Source organism: Natator depressus, chromosome 4 (genome assembly GCF_965152275.1).
Source record: "Natator depressus isolate rNatDep1 chromosome 4, rNatDep2.hap1, whole genome shotgun sequence".
NCBI classification, from domain to species: domain Eukaryota; kingdom Metazoa; phylum Chordata; order Testudines; family Cheloniidae; genus Natator; species Natator depressus.
Window position 1 is genome coordinate 89,701,503 of NC_134237.1, and position 17,512 is coordinate 89,719,014.

Consider the following 17,512-nt stretch of genomic DNA (forward strand, 5'->3'; position numbering starts at 1 on the left):
AATTTAGGATTTGACCCAGTGCTCCCTGGGGTATCTGTCCCAGAGTGCTAATGGACTGCCAGGAGCAGCAGCCACATCAGGACTCAGGGGAATGTTCCTGAGTCTCATTGCATTAAAGCAGAGTTGAGGACAGGCTGTTGCTTCTGTACAGTTCCTCCTTGGGGATTATTTGCTGGTGGGAAGTGAGCCATCCATCTCTTCTCTGAAAATCCAGGTGTGGGGTTGGGAAATAGACAGGCCAGTTCCTCCTTGAAGTAACAAGAGGTTTAAGCAGAAAACCACCTGGCCTTTCTCTGCCACACTCACAGGAAATGGTTCATGTAGAGAGGAGAACTCTATCTAGGCATGTTTACTGCACTCCTCACTGTGGTGTCTGAGCACTTGGACCTGTTGGGAGGGGGAGAGCCTGTCTTGTGGGGAAGGAAGATGGATAGGATTGGGGGAATGACCAGACATCCCTGATCTCTCTCCGGAGCCTGGGACATGGGGTCATCTCTCTGAAAGTTTTGATTTCCTCCAGCTGGAAATAAGAAGTGCAGAACTTCTACCCAAACATTTCAGAATCTCGCAAATTTCAATTGAGGTTTAAAGAATGGATGAAAGCTGACTAGTGTTCGTACCATATCTAAATAAGTTTTCCCATCACTAACAATAACTACCTTTATGTTAGATGTACCTAAAGGCAATTTTTTTTAGCTTCACCTCCCCATAAATTATTTCCTTTCAGGAATGCTATCAAGCAGAAACAATCACCTATAAAACCAGCTGCCTGCTAATGAATTCAACCAATCAGCCCTCACCCTAACCTCTGAAAACTTGTCTCTACCTTGAGTTGAGTTGCATGAGTAAAATCATTCTCTCCTTATTCAATACTAACCCCTTCTGGTGTTAAGCAGCTAACTGCAGTATGCAGGAGAGCCAATCCCTGTATTTGAATTGGGAACAGAATACTATCCTGATCAAAGGCTTTCTGAAAGTCCAAGTACATTATATCCCCTGGACCATCCTTGTCCATGTTTGTTGACCCCCTCAAAGAATTCCTATAGTTTGGTGAGGCATGATTTCCCTTTACAAAAGCCTCTTCCCCAATATATTGTGTTCATCTGTGTGTCTGATCATTCTTTTCTTTGCTATTGTTTCAATCAGTTTGCCTGGTACTGAAGTTAGGCTCACTGGCCTGTAATTGCCTATCTACCCTTTTTAAAAAATCATCATTACATTAGCTATCCTCCAGTCATCTGTTACAGAGGCTGATTTAAGCGATAGGTTACATACCGCAGTTAGGAGTTCTGCAGTTTCATTTCTGCGTTCCTTCAGAGCTCTTGGGTGAATACCATCTGGTCCTGGTTACTTATTACTGTTAAATTTATCAATTTGTTCCAAAACCTCCTCTAATGACACCTCAATCTCGGACAGTTCCTCAGATTTGCACCTAAAAAGAATGGCTCAGGTGTGGGAATCTCCCTCACATCCTCTGCAGTGAAGGCCATGGGATGCAAAAATAGTTAGAACAAGCAGAAAGTTTTATAAATCAAAATGGGGTTTAGAACCTGCTGGTAACTCCTTCCAACACCATTCTAGCTAAACTTTTCCTCTCCTCTCCTAGCTGCCTGGCCAGCTGCCTTTTTCACTTCACTCCCCAACCCAGGCTCTTACTTTCCCCCCTATTTAGCCACTGAAGGCAGCCTGGGAGTTTCCTGTGGGCCCATTTCATAGGCACCAACTTTTTCCTTTGCTGGAGAGTGCTCAACCTCCGCTCCGCCCCCAGCCCGACCCCCACTCCACCCTTTTCCCCAAGCCCTCACCTCTTCCCCACCTCTTTCCGCCCCCTTCCCCAAGCGCGCCCCATCCCCGCTCCTTCCCCTCCCTCCCAGCACCTCCTGCATGCTGAGGAACAGCTGATAAAGGCAGCCAGGAGGCGCTAAAGGAGGGGGAGCAGTTGATTGGTGGGGCCACCGGCAGATGGGAAGTGCTGGAGGGGAGGGAGGAGCTGGCTGCCAGTGAGTGCTAAGCACCCGCTAATTTTTTTCCGTGGGTGCTCCAGCCCTGGAGCACCCAAGGAGTCAGCACCTATGGCCCATTTCCCTATTTTGGACAACAGAGCTAGGGAGAACAGTAGAGCTTCTCTTTGCAGCTAGATGAAAAGAGTTGAGGAGTAGCTTGAGGATCTGCTCCCCAGTGTGCTGGCAAGGGCCAGAATGTTTCTTTAAAGAAGGACAGGGAACAGGACTTTGGAATATAGAGACAGGCAGATTTCCTTCCTGATCCCTGGTCAGTTGGAAACCAGGGTAGTGGCTGGGGAGAACGTTCTGCCCTGATGGGTAACTCACTGGGAAATATGGGCATTTACCAGTTTCAGGCTGCCATGGATGGCGGGGTGGGGGGGGGGGGGAAGGAAATAAAATTTCCTTTTAGAGTTGATGTCCTGGGTATAAAAATGCTGGAATAAAGCACTCCTAGTGGAGTTAGATTATTGAGTTGAGTGCACGTGAGAAATCCAGAGGTATAAAACAAATGCAGTTTATTCCAAGCTATTCTATAGCTGCTAAAATACAGGATGGGTTCTTGTTACCACACAGTGTATGCAGGGGGTATGTAGCCATCTGTATTCTATCACGCCAAAGTAACCATGAGTCTAAATCAGTGGGAGCTGGGTAACAGCATCAAGTGATACTGTCAAACCAGCAATTCTACCAAGTAAAGAAAATCATCATTTGATCAGACGGCTTTAAATATGGTCATGTTACTAAAGAGGTTACCTGTTTGGTAAAAGTATTTTAGGGCTATCAACCAAACTACAGAGTAACGCAATTTATATTACATAATTATTAATACCATTATACAGTGCAATTTAGTGCATGAATGTTGATGGCATTTATTATGCAATTAGGTGGAGCACATGTTTAGGAAGCAGTTCAGGAGCTAATCATGATTGCTCACATGATCTGGCTTGAACCATATGATGGACTTCCTCTGTATAGATAGAACATGCATTTGTGAAGCAGTTAGCCTCTGTCTGTTGTTTTTGCCACAACTCGTCCTCGTACTTGTAATATTAGCTTGTGGTTTACTCATGGAACTGTCTGTCAAACATTGATTTGATTGAACTGTATAAGAAATAGGAACTTCGAATTATTTCTTATACCAGCGGTGGAATATTTTCAAATTATTGACCATTTGAACTGTACAAGTAACAAAACTAAATCTCATCAGAAGTACTACATATTGTCAAGGTAAGTCCATTTATATTTATATTCATCATAGTGTGAGTGACAGCACAGTAAAAGATGAACTGTAACTTTTATTTATTGTATTTCTCTTTGTTCTGTACCCCCCTTTCCTCCTTTTCCCCTCCTTCACCCCACATATCTTGTTCAGTTGCTCCTAATATTCTTAAATAATTTATTTTGGGGCTGAAATTTTCCATCCAGGGTCTCAGAGCTTTAATTTTGTATTTGTGAAAATGCCAGTAAAATCAGTTCAGGCATTTTGAGAAGGGTGTGTGCTCGCATGAGAAAGAGAATGTTTCCTTATGTTCTGATCAGAAATTTTGTGTACAAAACTCAACAAACTAATTTATCCAACTCTGTTTATTTTGTACATTTCAATGAGATCCACAAAATAAGCCATGTTTCAAGGAAATTGGTTCAGTGCTATTTGATTACTTGCAGGCGCAGTATGGATTTTATCAGGTTTCATAGCTTGATCTAAAGCTTAAAAACTTGCAGGTATTAACTTGCAGTACTGTGCTATTAGGGTTTTTTGCTCAGTCTAAAGTGGCTTCAATCACTAGGGGCACTCTGGAGATCCATGTTTACTGATATTCATGTTTGATTCCCTATGTGGAACAAAAACCAAAATTTTAAAATTCTCCAAGAAAAGGAATGGCGCTCTGGCTCTAGAGCAGTCTGCCTGGTTGATTGCCCTTGAGCCACGGACCCTGGAAGCCCTGGGATCCCTAACTCAGAGGCAATCCAACAGGCAGACAGCCAAGGAGCCTGGCAGGCAAGCTGCCAGAAAACCAGGCAGGTTTCTGATAGATCCTGGCAGTCAGGGTTTTATTGGATTCCTGCCAGGGTCACATCAGAACTTTGTCAAAATTGAAAAATCTCTACTAAATGTTTTGATTTTGATGAATGGTAAAAACTGACAACAAAAATTTGTTGGAATTTTGCTGACCAGCCCTAGTATGCATAGTAGGAATTGTGCTTTAAAGAGCTGAATGAGAGAATATTTTATTGGTCTAAACATCAGGGTTTAAATATTTTGTTGCCCTGGGAGCAAAGGGTCAGATCTAGGGAGGGTTGACTCAGCCCCTCAGCCTGTAGGTGGATAAATTGAATTCTATGCAATTTACTATGTGAATTTTCCAGTCAAGACCTTAAAAATGAAAGCACCCCTCTGCTCCTTGTGGATATTAAAGAGTGTTTGGTGCATATTGTAAGAGCAGGGGCCAATGTATGATGGTTTTCTACCATGGTTGTACAGCATCCCAAATGCCAGTTGGCTGCTTCCATCCACACCTGAGGTACTGAGGTTGGGTGGCTGAATATGCCAAATATGTCAATATGAAAGATGGTGTTTAAATGCAAAGGAACATTACTGGATATGTTACTGTGAAATGCTGGATTAGGATGGCCACTCACAGGAAACTGCTTAGTTTCATAATAAATGTTGCTTAATTAGAGCAATATTAGAATTAATTTAACTAGTGCCAGACTGTTATTCTGGTATTCAACCCGATGTCCACTAAGTGTAAAATTCTTAGTTGTGGTGTTTTTATACATAAGTTACAAAATAACAGTTATGGGGTATGTTTTCCTGTGTACTTTATTAACTGACCCTCTTTGGACTGACAGTGAGGTTTGAACCCTGGAATTACAGTGCAAAATGCATGAGTCACTACAATTTTAGCCAAATGAGTAACTCTGCATTAGGTGGCAGCTGTAATAAACTTGTACCCTCTTCTGGGGACCAGCCACTAGGTAGGGACAAAGATCCACATTCCCCTAGTGTTGGTTATACTTGTTTAGTCAAGGGCAGCTGGGTTCAGGAGTCATGAAACCAACTGAATCTGAATTATGGAATTTACAAACTCGACTAGCAATTATTACCCCCTTTTCTCCTTCTTTTAATAGAACAAACATACAAAATACCCTACAAAAAATAAAGGAACTTCCCATTTCAGTGCAATCTAAAAAACTAGCTCAGTATTAAGACTATCTGCAATGACTAAAGTCAGCAAGCTGATGTTTTCATTCAGCATTTTAGAACCATTCTCAGTTAGCGTGGCTCTTTCAACTTTAAATATTAATGTGGTATGAAGTTGTATAAAACTTTAAAAGCAGAATAAGAAAAAAAACCCTTCTTCTGCAAAGCTTTCCAACATTAATCTCCTGGATGATGCTGTCCTATCTTCATCTGCTGTTTATATCATTTCCCTGAGTATCATCTCAGTGTGTCTGATATGTTGTTCCTGTTTATTTACATATTATTTTTCTATGTTATTTATTATTTATCTCAGCAAAGTTGGGGCTCCGTTGCGCTAGGCGCTGTACAGACATACTAAAGGACAATCAATGACAAAAGAGCTAATGGGGATCAGGTGGGTTTGAGAGCCTGAGCTGCAACATCTACACAGCTATATTTAGCGTGCTAGCTGGAGTTCTGCTAGCGCAAATCTGTCTGCCTAGGCTAGATGGCTCTCTCCCAGCTGGAATATAGATGTGCCCTCTACCAGCTTAGTCCTGCAAACACTCTCTCATGCAACTAGTCCTGTTAACTAGTTATGGGAATAAGGTTTATATAATCAGGCCATTAGGGGCCCAGGCCTACTCCCATGTTGAAGACAATGGCAGAATTCCCAGGGGGGAAATCCTAGCCCCATTGAAGTCAACAGGAGTTTCCCTATTGACTTCAGTGGGGCCAGGATTGCACCCTCATTATCTTCAGTGATGGAAGATCTGTAAAGTCCTTGAGGAAGAAATCTTGGGCCTGATTATAATCTCACAAATGAGATCAGAACGAAGCCTGCTGTCTTTTAGCATGGTTGTGAACCGCCATCAATATATACAGTGCTTCTTAATCATGTATAGTTTATTCATTGCAATTAGTGAAAAAAATCACTCAATATTTGAGTCATTGTTTCAGAGTAATTTAAAATATTTTTCTTTTAAACTTTTTGGTTACTTTTCACACATATTTAAAGAGAAAATCAGTGACACTAGCTTAACATCATGCCAGTAAAGAAGACATGAAGTAAATTATTGAGGTTGACCACACAGTACTATAAATGCAAACTATTGTAAATATCACAGACTAATTCCTCCCTCTCCTGGAATCTTTTAAACAAATATTTCCATACCTGAAATAAAAAATAAGTGATAATATAATCTCTTATTAAAGGCCAGATTGTGATTGTTTTATCGCATGAGCAGACCCAATGATTTAACAGGCCAGCTTGTGTATATAGGGTGATCACAGGTAAGCCATACGAGTTTAACTTAGTGTTCTGATTTTTTGCACAGTAGCAAGTACTTGTAGTTATATATACTTTAGACATTCAGGTATAATAGCCACACACTTATTAATACTTGTAAAATTGTAAATCAGATGAAGGAAAAGTGTACTGCATAACCATGGGAAATACATATGATGGGCCCAGTGGACTCTAGGGGTGTGTGGGGTGTAAATTAGGACAGATTTTGTCTCACTTTCTCTTTGTGTTAACCATTTCCATAGTACCCATACCATTGTCTAATATAGCAAGAGATCAAGTCATTCCAGTCAGCACAATACTGTGTACTGAATCTGCTTACAAAGGATATGCTAAAGAAATACAGCCATTAGCATTTCCCCTGTATTTGACACAGGCCGTGTAATTTCCATGGCATACCACTGCCTACAGTCTCTACCACAAGAGTCTGCCAGTGTATCTTAACACCTTGTCACTTTAGAGGGCTGTGTCAACTAGACTTGTTTGCAGTGGGTTTTGCTGATCTTTCTTACTACACCAGGATGTGGGCTTAGGGAAGCAATATCTCTCTTTCTCTGTTGTCATGTGAAAATAAGCTCAGTCACTTAGAAATATAACACCATTTCCAGCTGAACCTAATATGAACTGGATAACCCTTTTGCCTGGAAGAGAAAGGGAACATGTTCTGGGGATTAGAGTAATAACTTGGGAGTCTGGAGTGCTGAATACTGTTCCTTGCTCTAACACTTAACTTGCTGTGTGCCTTTCAAATAAAAGTGCTGGGAAAGTCACAGTGTAAGGCAGGGAGCCTTAAAACCCCTGGTCACAAGAGAATGGGACAAGGGTCCCTGCCCAGAGACAGGTGATGGCTGGAGACCTGAGGCCTGACTGGGCACTCCTGGGGTGGACCACAGAGTGGTGGAACATACAGGTACAGTTATCCTGAAACTGAGACACTCAGCATTTCTGAAAATAGAGCCAATTTCTTAAGGGGCCTGAATATGAATTTGCGTGCCAAACTTTAGGCACCCAAGTTTGAAAATTTTCCTCTCCACACTCCCTTGACCCTTGGATGTTGCTTAGGTAAACATCATGTATTCAGGTTTCAGAGTAGCAGCCGTGTTAGTCTGTATTCGCAAAAAGAAAAGGAGTACTTGTGGCACCTTAGAGACTAACAAATTTGTTAGTCTCTAAGGTGCCACAAGTACTCCTTTTCTTATCATGTATTCAGTTCTTTAAATCTTTCCTCATAGTCAATCCCTCCAGCTCCTAAATTCCTACAAATATATCTAATCTTTTTGGTAATGCAGTGTTCAAAATTAAGGCCCCTATTCAGCACAGCACTTAAGCGCATTGATTTCAGTGGGACTTAAGAGCATGCCCAAGGGTTGATCTGAATTGGGGCCTATATGCAGTAGGCCATGGGGAAGTCTCACCGAAGTCTTAGGCTGTTACCTCCGTGCTCTGTGATATGATACCTCAAAATATGGAACCCAAAACAGCATTGACTCTTTTGGAGGGATGATTGATGGTAGGATAGAGGAGTTTAAAAATGAAAACACAAAATTAAAAGTTACATTTATGTTTTTTCTTAATCAGTCCTGCTGCAGCTAGCTAGTGCAGCATTTATGGTAGGCAAAATGTACTCTTGTGTAGAATATCTGTAAAATCTTCATATAATTGGAGAAGTAAAAGATTGAGTTTCATGTTTGTTGGTTTTGGTTAATAAACAAGACCCCTGATGATGCTTGGCTGTAACATATTTATACTTGCATTTCTCTGTAGTATATAGTGTTATACTTCCCTTTGGACCAAGATATGTTTTGCATTTTTGTAAAAGTAAATGTAGAGTTTGTGAAAGGGGCTGGACTGGCAGCCCTGAAGACTGAAATCATCTGGTTTATTTACAGAACAGGTGTGGGCAGCAGTATGCAGCCCTTCTGCAAACTGCTCTAGTAATGTGCCTGAGACAACCATGGCTTCATCTTTAGGGGTTGGAGGGTAGTTAATTCTTCACATTCAATCCCTCTTGTCTCTGGGACTGCCAATAGGGTGTCCAGATTTGGTGATGACACGTTTCCCCTAGAAACTGGATTGAGACTGAGAGCTATTAAATAAAAATATAAAGGACCTATTCTCATCTCATGCAGGGGTAGATCAGAAGTAATTCTTTTGAAGACCGTGGAAGTACACTCCGTAAATCCAGTGAAGGCGGATCATAATTAATCGCTACAAATATTTTCTGCCCCAAAGATCCATCCTTCAGATCTCTATAAGGAGATAGTCTTGCTCACTAGTTGTTTGAAAGATAATATGTTTTATGCCTATTGTTCTTTTCTTCTACAGCTGAGGCAACGTTGAGAAGAAGGGTCATAAAAGTTTCTTAGTGCAGAAAAGTGCAGCATATGATATGAGTGTAGTGCTAATTCAGAACATAACTATTTTCCTTTACATCTAGTTTACAAGTGGCTTCCCATTCCATGTTGGACTGGTGGCAGGGGAGGTAACCATTATTCTTAATGATATTTCTACATGCAGTGTCACGCTGCTCTGCCTTCATATGGGGCTGCTTTGTCACTGCCAAGTTTTCCTGTAGGGAAAAAATAATCAGCTGACTTGCCTGCTTTAAACTCAGGTATCATGGAGAAGTTAAAGTTCTCAGACTCTGATTTTATGGTGGGTTTTTTAATGTTTTTAAACCTTAAGTTCTTGCAACCTTCTCCCCTCTTCTCCCTATTTACTCCCCCCCCCCCCCCCAGCAGGAGTACCTTTTTCAGAGAGGGGATGGTAAAGGACAGCAAGAAAAAAACATAAGTTATAGGGTTAACTCATTTTCTTATTTTCCTGCCCTAATGGTGCATTCTTTCTGTAAAAATCACTAAAGCATTTTCTTACAAGGCACAGCACATCCAGATAAATCATAAATGATGTTTAAAAACAACCACCCCAAAATGTAATTCTTTGGCTTTTTCCTACAGGATTGCTGTCTCGCAGAACTTGCTGATATTCTTCCAAATAGAGAGCAGTTTTTATTTGCTCTGTTTTACATCACATCAGATCTTATCATGAGTCAAAAAGATTTGTCAGAAGAAGCGGAGGAGAGCCCTCAATCCTTATGTATCACCTGTGGCCAACCACATTTACCAGAAGAGAACCACTTGTACAGTTACACAGAAGAAGTGGATGATGATCTAATATGCCACATCTGCCTGCAAGCTTTGATCCAGCCACTGGACACTCCTTGTGGTCACACCTACTGCACAGTCTGCCTTACAAACTTCCTAGTGGAAAAGGACTTCTGCCCTGTGGATCGCAAAATTTTGATTCTACAGTCTTGCAGAAAGTCCAACATACTCGTAAATAAACTCCTGGATAAGTTAATGGTTAGCTGCCCTTTCACAGAACACTGCTCAGAGGTTTTGCAACGTTGTGACCTTGAACAGCATTTCCAAACTGGGTAAGTCCCACCCCCAACCTTTGTTTTCTGCTTGCTTATTTGTTTGCTTTCAGTCCCTTCTCAGACATCAGTAATCTGAAAGGAGTCCAGCACACTCTGCTTATAATGGACAGTTAATTTAAACACAGATTTCTCAAATTCAGCCCTGATATAAGCTCATTGTATTCAAAGGAGTTAAGTTAGGGCTAAATTTGGCCCATTCATTTGAGTATATTCTTATTCTCCTCTCTACAACAAACAAACTCAAATACACCAATTTCTTTTGGGCAGTGTCCTGGGGTTGATCATGGAGGATATCTCCATGGTAAGTTAGACAGTAAAAGTGTGTATTTAATCATCCAAAATGATCTTTGAGTTATTGGGAGTAGGGATATCTTAAATATTTTGTAGTTGCTATAAGGGAGTATAAATTGCCTTCTCTTTCTTTAAAAGTTACCTATATATGAAACTGAGAAGAAAACATATCAGCTAAAATGTTCAAAAGCACTTCAGGCCCAATTTCAGAAATGACTTAAGCACTTTAGAAGCCTAAATCCCATTGAAAGTCAGTGGCACTTAAGTACTTAAGTCCCTTTTGAAAATGATACTTAAGTTACTAAATTATGTAGGTGCTTTTGAGCCCTTTACCTGTGACCTTCAATGATGCTATCCTGCTCTACACCACCCAAGGATCTGGCCAACTTTGCATTGTCAAAACTGAAAGACATTTTAAAATATGGGCCCCCAACATGCATGTGCTTGTTCCTTAGTGTTTCTGCAACCATAATTTGTGGCTGCATATTGGTCACATGTACTTCTGAAATTAGATTTCATTGCTCACTCTGATGGTATCTTAAACCTCATGATTTAATCGCCTCCTTTTTTTAATTTCCTGGTTCTGATTGTTTTTTTGATCAGCTGTGGTGTGTTCTATGTTGTTTTTAGCTTTCTTTCAAGGGGGATGGGTTAGCAATGTCACTTAAAGTTTTAACCTTTGGCCAATACTTTTTTCATGCCTCAGATAAGAGTATTAATAGTGATAGCAGTGAACTAACAATAGTACTCTGGCTGTATAATAACTGGCTCAACAGCATGTGCCTACTTCCTTTCTCCTGCCCGCCTGACCAAGCAGACAACTTCCACAGGTGCTCCCCGAGGTTCCAGCTCAGCAGATCTGGAGAGAGTGGGCCTGTGGGGAGACAGTATTGGCCAGTCTAGTGCTATCTTTCCCTGACCCCTGAAACCTGTGGGACAACCCAGTACAACTTAATGCTGAACAAGTCATTTAACTGGTTCCCCCCTGCATGTGGAACCCACTTTGTTTCCTGAGGATGATTCTATGGGCTGAGTTACAGTAGAGCCAGGGGCCAGATAAAAGATAGGAGGAAATGCAGAGAGAGCAGAGCGTCTTTGTGGATTCTACTTGGGTAATCTACAGTTTTTGAGGGACAAACCCAGTGCACTTTCCATGAGGTCATGAGGCAACCCACACAAACACACCCCTCCCCAAAGGAAGAGTTAAGAGGAAACTTCATGAGTACCAGCTGGCTGTTTCCTTGCCCCTACACGAGAATGACCTACCTATGGGACTTTCAAACCCTATATTTGTAGATACCCGGAAGCGTATTAATTGTTTAGATACAACCATTTGGTAATTATCACTACCACTCTTTGTTGCTTGTGACTACTTTAGCCCAGTGAGGTGCAGAAACCCCACTTGCAGTCTGAATTCCAGTTCATAATAGTACAGGAGACGAGAAGGGCTGCGTGTGCTTCAAATTAGGAATCTGTCTCGTCTAGGCACAACGCAGATTGAAATGACAGTATTCTGTTTAGCACTGGCAAATCAATGTGCGGGGGGGGAGAAAGGTGTATGATTCTGCTAATAAAGTAGTCTGATCCTTGTGGAGGGAGCAATTCAAACCCAGGCTGAAATCTCCGCTAAATGTGACTGTTGTTCTCAGTGAATAAATCAAAGTGGATTCTATTAGAGTCATCAGTGTAGCCAGCTATTGCCACATTCTTTTATAAATCAGTCTCTGGCTTGTTCTTTTTCTCAGCGAGAAGGAGGGAGCTTTCATTTTATAACAGATGAGATCATTGATAGGACAAGGTGAGTTTCCTGCGTATTTATGCTGGTGCTTAATAAGAGAACTTTAATTGCTTATAACTGTAATCGGCACAAACATGCATTAAGAACATTCTCATTTAAAATTAGTTATTTGTATTTTAAAAAGACAGAGAAGACGTGTCCTTGGTTCATATTTAAATTACCTTTGGACAAAAACATCTTGCTGAATATTGAGGATTTAGATTGGTTATTGATTCTAGTTCAGTCAGTTAAGCTCCTTTGTGGTATTTTACTTTAAAAAGGTGTGGTCATCCTACATTGCTTGCTTTGGAGCTGCAGCGGGGAGGGAGGTTCATTTGCCATGTTGAGACTATTACACCCTACTCTGATGCAGTTTAGCTCATAACCCATCTGCTTCTGGCTAGTGATGTAAATGTACCAGCTGCTTCTGAAGAACCACTCTGAATACTGCAGGAGGCAGGTCTCTTTCCTGAGCATCAGCCTGCTCTGCAGCATAAGTCACTATCTCGCCAACCATGCTGTGCTGTCCCTAAACCCTCACATCTACCCATCTGAGAATCAGATCAAGTAATCCTCTTACAGGTCAATGATTTTTCAGCATAGCTTCGTTTAAGGGATTTAAATTTGATTCATAATGTGCTACCAATTGTGTTGAAATGGAAAGGCTCGTTTAGAAAGGGTTTGGCTGACAAGCTTGAAGTTCTGTGTCCCATCAGCAGGCAGAGAAAAAGTGGGAAGGAGAAAACCTAGCAGCAGTGCCAGCCCTACCCTGAAAATGAAGGCTCTTCTGTTACTGGTCCTACCTTGGCTAAGTCCTGCAAACTACATAGACAATGTGGGCAATCTGCACTTCCTGTACTCAGAGCTGTGAGTACTCACAGTCGTGCTGTTGTTGTGGTCTCTGTGTGTGTCTATGTATTGTCTTTTTAATGGGGAAATTCTTGGTATGCAATACCTGTGTGTGTGTGTGTGTGTGCGCGCGCGTGTGTAAACTACAAAGCATCTTGCCAAAGGCTTAAAACAATGCCACACACAGCCTGCATCTGATTGGAAGGACTAATAATAGCGATACTTCTCTAACGCTTTCCACTTTTGAAATATGGAAGCAGCTGAGACAAGCTGAGCGAAGCAGTCTTTCTGTCTCCTTGTCAACTTTGCTTTTCTGGGCTGGTGTTTCTGATTGTTGGGTTTTTTGCCCCTTTGTGTCTCCTTTTCTGTCCATAAATAGACTCAAACAGAAGATGAGAGTAGGGCATGGGATCTCAGATACACACCCTTTGTAAATCACTCTCTGTGTGTGTGCGTGTGTGCGCATGTGTTCTCTGTGTAAATCTGCACACCTTTGGTAAAACACCCCATCGCTGAGAACAGTTTCCCATACATAGTTCACTTATGAACAATGAAATCCCCCATGTTTGTGTTTTTTGCCTATAGCAGAATGTTATTTTCTCTTTAATATTGCCTATTTTAAATGTAATGATCCACATTTACATCATCCAGTGCTTTAAAAACATAACTGACCTTGCCAAAGCTTACAATAAATATTCTGTCACTTCATGCGTGGTCAATAAATGATGCTAGTTCAATGCTTAGATGCAATAGTAATAGGTGCTGTTTAAATGCAGTTAAATATAGCAATGCATTATAAGAATATTAGCAAATATGGTCTGAAGTAAAATAGGTTTTATTAATTTCAACATGTTGCTTGAGATGAATGAATGAAGTGGCTTATTTTGCTCAGGAATTATGAGGTAAGTACCCTTTGAAGGGGATTTGATAAGAACAATTTTAATCCACAGGATGTGTTTGTGGTTGTATTGTCTCTGCTCTCATACCAAACTCGTAGCATTTGAGATAACAAAAAGTCCCCTTTTGAAAATCTTGTTTGATGTGCATGACAGCTATTAATAATTCAGTAATTCTTTATGGTGCTACTCAGGATTTCTATCTGCCATACAGTCTTTTTTAAATATTAAAAAGAATGTGGCTTAGAAGATCATAGCCAAAACGCTAAATTAAAATCAGGGTTGTGCTAAGAATGTTCATTAAAAAAATAAATCACTTAAGCAAAGCAAGCTATAGAAATTCAAGCAGAAACCGGAGCAGATGAACATTTATAATGGAAACAATGGCATCTGGGGCATGCAGTTTCCAGGAAAGCAAACTGATGAGATTAATCAGAGCTTGTGTACACACACAACACACACACACACGTTGCTTTTTCTTGGGGAATTCTGGTTCGTTGGCTTTACAGGGATAAAGGGCTGCTATATACAGTAGTTATTCATCTCCAATTTACATTAACCTTCCAGCCCACAAAAATGTTAGTCACCCTATTTAGCTGTTCTTGTAGAGACACGCATTCGTTGCCCAGTGGCTCTGGAATTGGACGTGCATCTCCAGTTATGAGTAATGGGAGATGCACATCTATTCCCCTGGGAACTGGACTGAAACACAACCCAGCCACAAAAGAGTAGTTTAAATCACTGAGGATAGGGTATGGAATGTGTGATTGGAGACTATTTCTTTAACATACAGGAGCATTGGTTGGTATCTTCTCTCTTTGACATAATTCAAAAGGACATCGGGCAGTTTGTGCTAGTTTTAGACTGGCTGCTGTAATTTTTCCTCTTTGTTTTTCTGTGTTGGCTACTGATGGATACTGCACAGTCGGTGACATATTCTGTTAACATACGGGTTGGATTCGAGGCCCACTGTAACATCAGTAGTTGAAAGAGAGAAATGCTGTTTTCAGTCTGTTTAATCAGATTGCATGAATTTTTTAAGCCTGCTGGTTGCTTTTCAGGTTACTTGGACACATTGTCCAGTGTGTGTTTCTGTATTCTTAAAGATTTGTCTGTTTGACAAATTCAGTATCAGTACCGCAGACAGTCTACAGGCTGTGTAGGCAAGTTCTTAACCCCCTGCCCTTTAGTGGGCTAGGCTGGGGGCAGGCAACATTTTTAATCCCTGACACAGGCAACAGAAAGAGTTAGTCCATCACTGTGTGCAACAGTTCAACTTGTGGGTGTCACTGGAAATTAGATTGCAATAAGTGGAAATATTATTTACCACCACCTACACTTTTGGCTGCAGGCCAATGTCAGTATTGAACTTGGTCGGAACTCACTTTATTGGCATGCACCAAAAAGGCGTCATCTGAGGGCAGGACAGGACAGGAGTGGCTGCCAAAGGAAGAAATTGGTGCACTCTGAGCATGAGTTGGTGTTGGTGTGAGGCTAGATGAAGGTCCTGTGAAGGTCCACAATGGACAAGAGCTAGAGAATGAAGCAGTCAGGAGACTCCCTCTTTCTCCCTGTATCTTCTTTTCTATATCACCCTGTACTACCATAATTTACTAGGTACTAAGCTGTAAGAAAGCCAGGAAAGGGGCATTGAAGGTAGGAATGCCAGGTTTTGTTCTACACAACGGCAGAATGGATGATCTTTTGGGGGTGGGGATCATGATACAGCCCTGAGTCCCTTCTGGCCTCTAGAGAGACATGTTCTTGAGCTATGGAGAGGGATTGGCTGTCCTCTTACAGCAGAGTATAGGAGGAGCAAAGATGGGGAGAAGGCTATTGTAGAGCACAGAGCAGAGGAGACTCAGACCTCTCCTTTCTGGGATGGTTGAGGGAGGGGATATTGGTGAGAGGAGTATCAAAGAGGCTTGGGGCCCTTCATCTGGGACCATGTTGGTGGGAAGATAATGGTGCATGTGTTGCGGGGGTGCATGTGTTGGGGGAGGGGGTTTGTCCCTGAAGCCCAGGAGAAGCATCCTCTCTGGGATTTCCCTGGGGTAGAGTGTAGGATGTTGTCATTTTTAGCTCTCTACTTTTTTGCAGTTTGTTCAAATTAGGAAAAAATAATATTTGGTAGTTACAGGTAATCTCGGTGAGCAAATGTCAATCTCCCGTTGAAGTCACCACCACTGAAACCACTTCCCCAGGGAGGATGTCCCCTCCCCTTAGGACACATAATACATATTGCTCTCATTTTCTTCCAGAATATTTGACAGATGTTTAATATTATTGGGATTTATTATTAGACCAGATTGCTTCATCCTGCAGAGAAGCCCTTGGGATAGTGCTAGAAGGGCAAGCCATGAAGTTTCCCATGCCAAGTCTCCTTTCTGTTGTTCAGAGGAGTGGTGGGTAAGGTGACACACAAGCCCACACAACTCTTGAAATCCATGCAGGGGAAGCCATAGGAGACCCACGCCAGCTTCATTGTTTTGAGGATCCACTCCCCCTCCTCTGTTTCCTGGCAAAGCAACTCTAATGGATAACGTTTTTGTACTTAGATAAAACATAGTAGCACTGTTTAAAAATAAATGGGTTCAAGAAGGTCTTCTGAATGAGGATGGATTTCTTAGTAATTTGGAAACAAAACATATGGACATCGATGTAAATCGGGTATTAACATGAAGCCATTTTACAAGAGCATTCCTTAAGTAAAAGGCATGAACTACTTGTGGAGTCAATGTAAAGGCATCAAAAAATCTGGCCCTAACTAAACCTGCTAGAAATAAAATGACAAGGGGAAGGATGCTGGTCCAGTTGGTGGGAATTACTCTACTTTTACCTCTGAGGAACTGTTTTCAGCCATGCAAAGAATTAGTTTATTGGTTTTAGCCTAACTTGACCATTTACTTCGGCTGGTTTGGCAAGACTGGAATAACGGTTGTCAGGATTGAGTACTGTGTGGTAAAGTTTACACAGCACCTGGTTTTAGCCAATGCCATTAATTGACCAGCTTCAGAGCACCATTTAATTTGAACCCAAATATTTTTTAAATCTATTGTTTTATAGCTGAAGTCATGGTTTTTTACCTGTTTCTTGTGTAGTGCTGAAAATTAATTTGCATTCCTTTTTGCATTTGCATTAGAAAGTCTAGAATAACCTCACCAAATTAACTGAAATGGGTTTCCCATTTCATTTTTTTAGGATAACTATTCTCTTAACATTTAAAACACTGTGAGCTTTATGGGTTCTCCATTAAAATTAGTCCTCCAAAAGTTTCTCTTTTGTCGAATTAAAAAACAAACATAGCTGTCTTCTAGTTTCCTTGGATACATTTATGTATCATAAGCATAGTTTGGATCAAGCTACTAGGAGAAGGAGGACTTCCTTACAAAATGAGAGATGATGGTTAAAAATCATTTCACAATTTAAAGGATTGGTTTCAAGACAAATAAGCCCAAAGGCCCATGTTTTCAATAAAGGTCCTGTATTTGTGCATGCACAACTTGCCAGTGCAATGGATTGGCTCTGATCCTACAAAACTTTACACATGTGAGCAACTTTGCACCTATGAGTAGCCCCATCATGAGTGAACTTAATCCTGATTCTAAAGGTTTGCAGGCTAACTATTGCACTGGTTAATTTCTGCATTGTACATTTTCAGTGTAAGTATTTGTAGGACTGGTGCTTTGGGGCTTAGTTCTACAGGATGCAAGTTCTTAGTTCTGGCCCCAATTCAACACAGCACTTAACCACACTTAACTTTA

At 41.2% G+C, this 17,512-nt stretch overlaps 1 protein-coding gene across 3 annotated transcripts in view; it reads left to right on the plus strand.

Moving 5' to 3' along the window:
• Nucleotides 1-17,512, plus strand: part of LNX1 (ligand of numb-protein X 1) — a 127,165-nt gene that overhangs the window by 24,537 nt on the left and 85,116 nt on the right. For 2 of the 3 annotated variants that reach the window (XM_074951398.1, XM_074951399.1), the window contains exon 2: nt 9,454-9,932. In XM_074951398.1, the coding sequence (XP_074807499.1) occupies nt 9,541-9,932 (392 nt within the window). In that variant the 5' untranslated portion in view covers nt 9,454-9,540. Of the gene's footprint in view, nt 1-9,453; nt 9,933-12,477; nt 12,871-17,512 lie in introns of those variants that run through there. The other variant, XM_074951400.1, reaches the window with a different exon arrangement.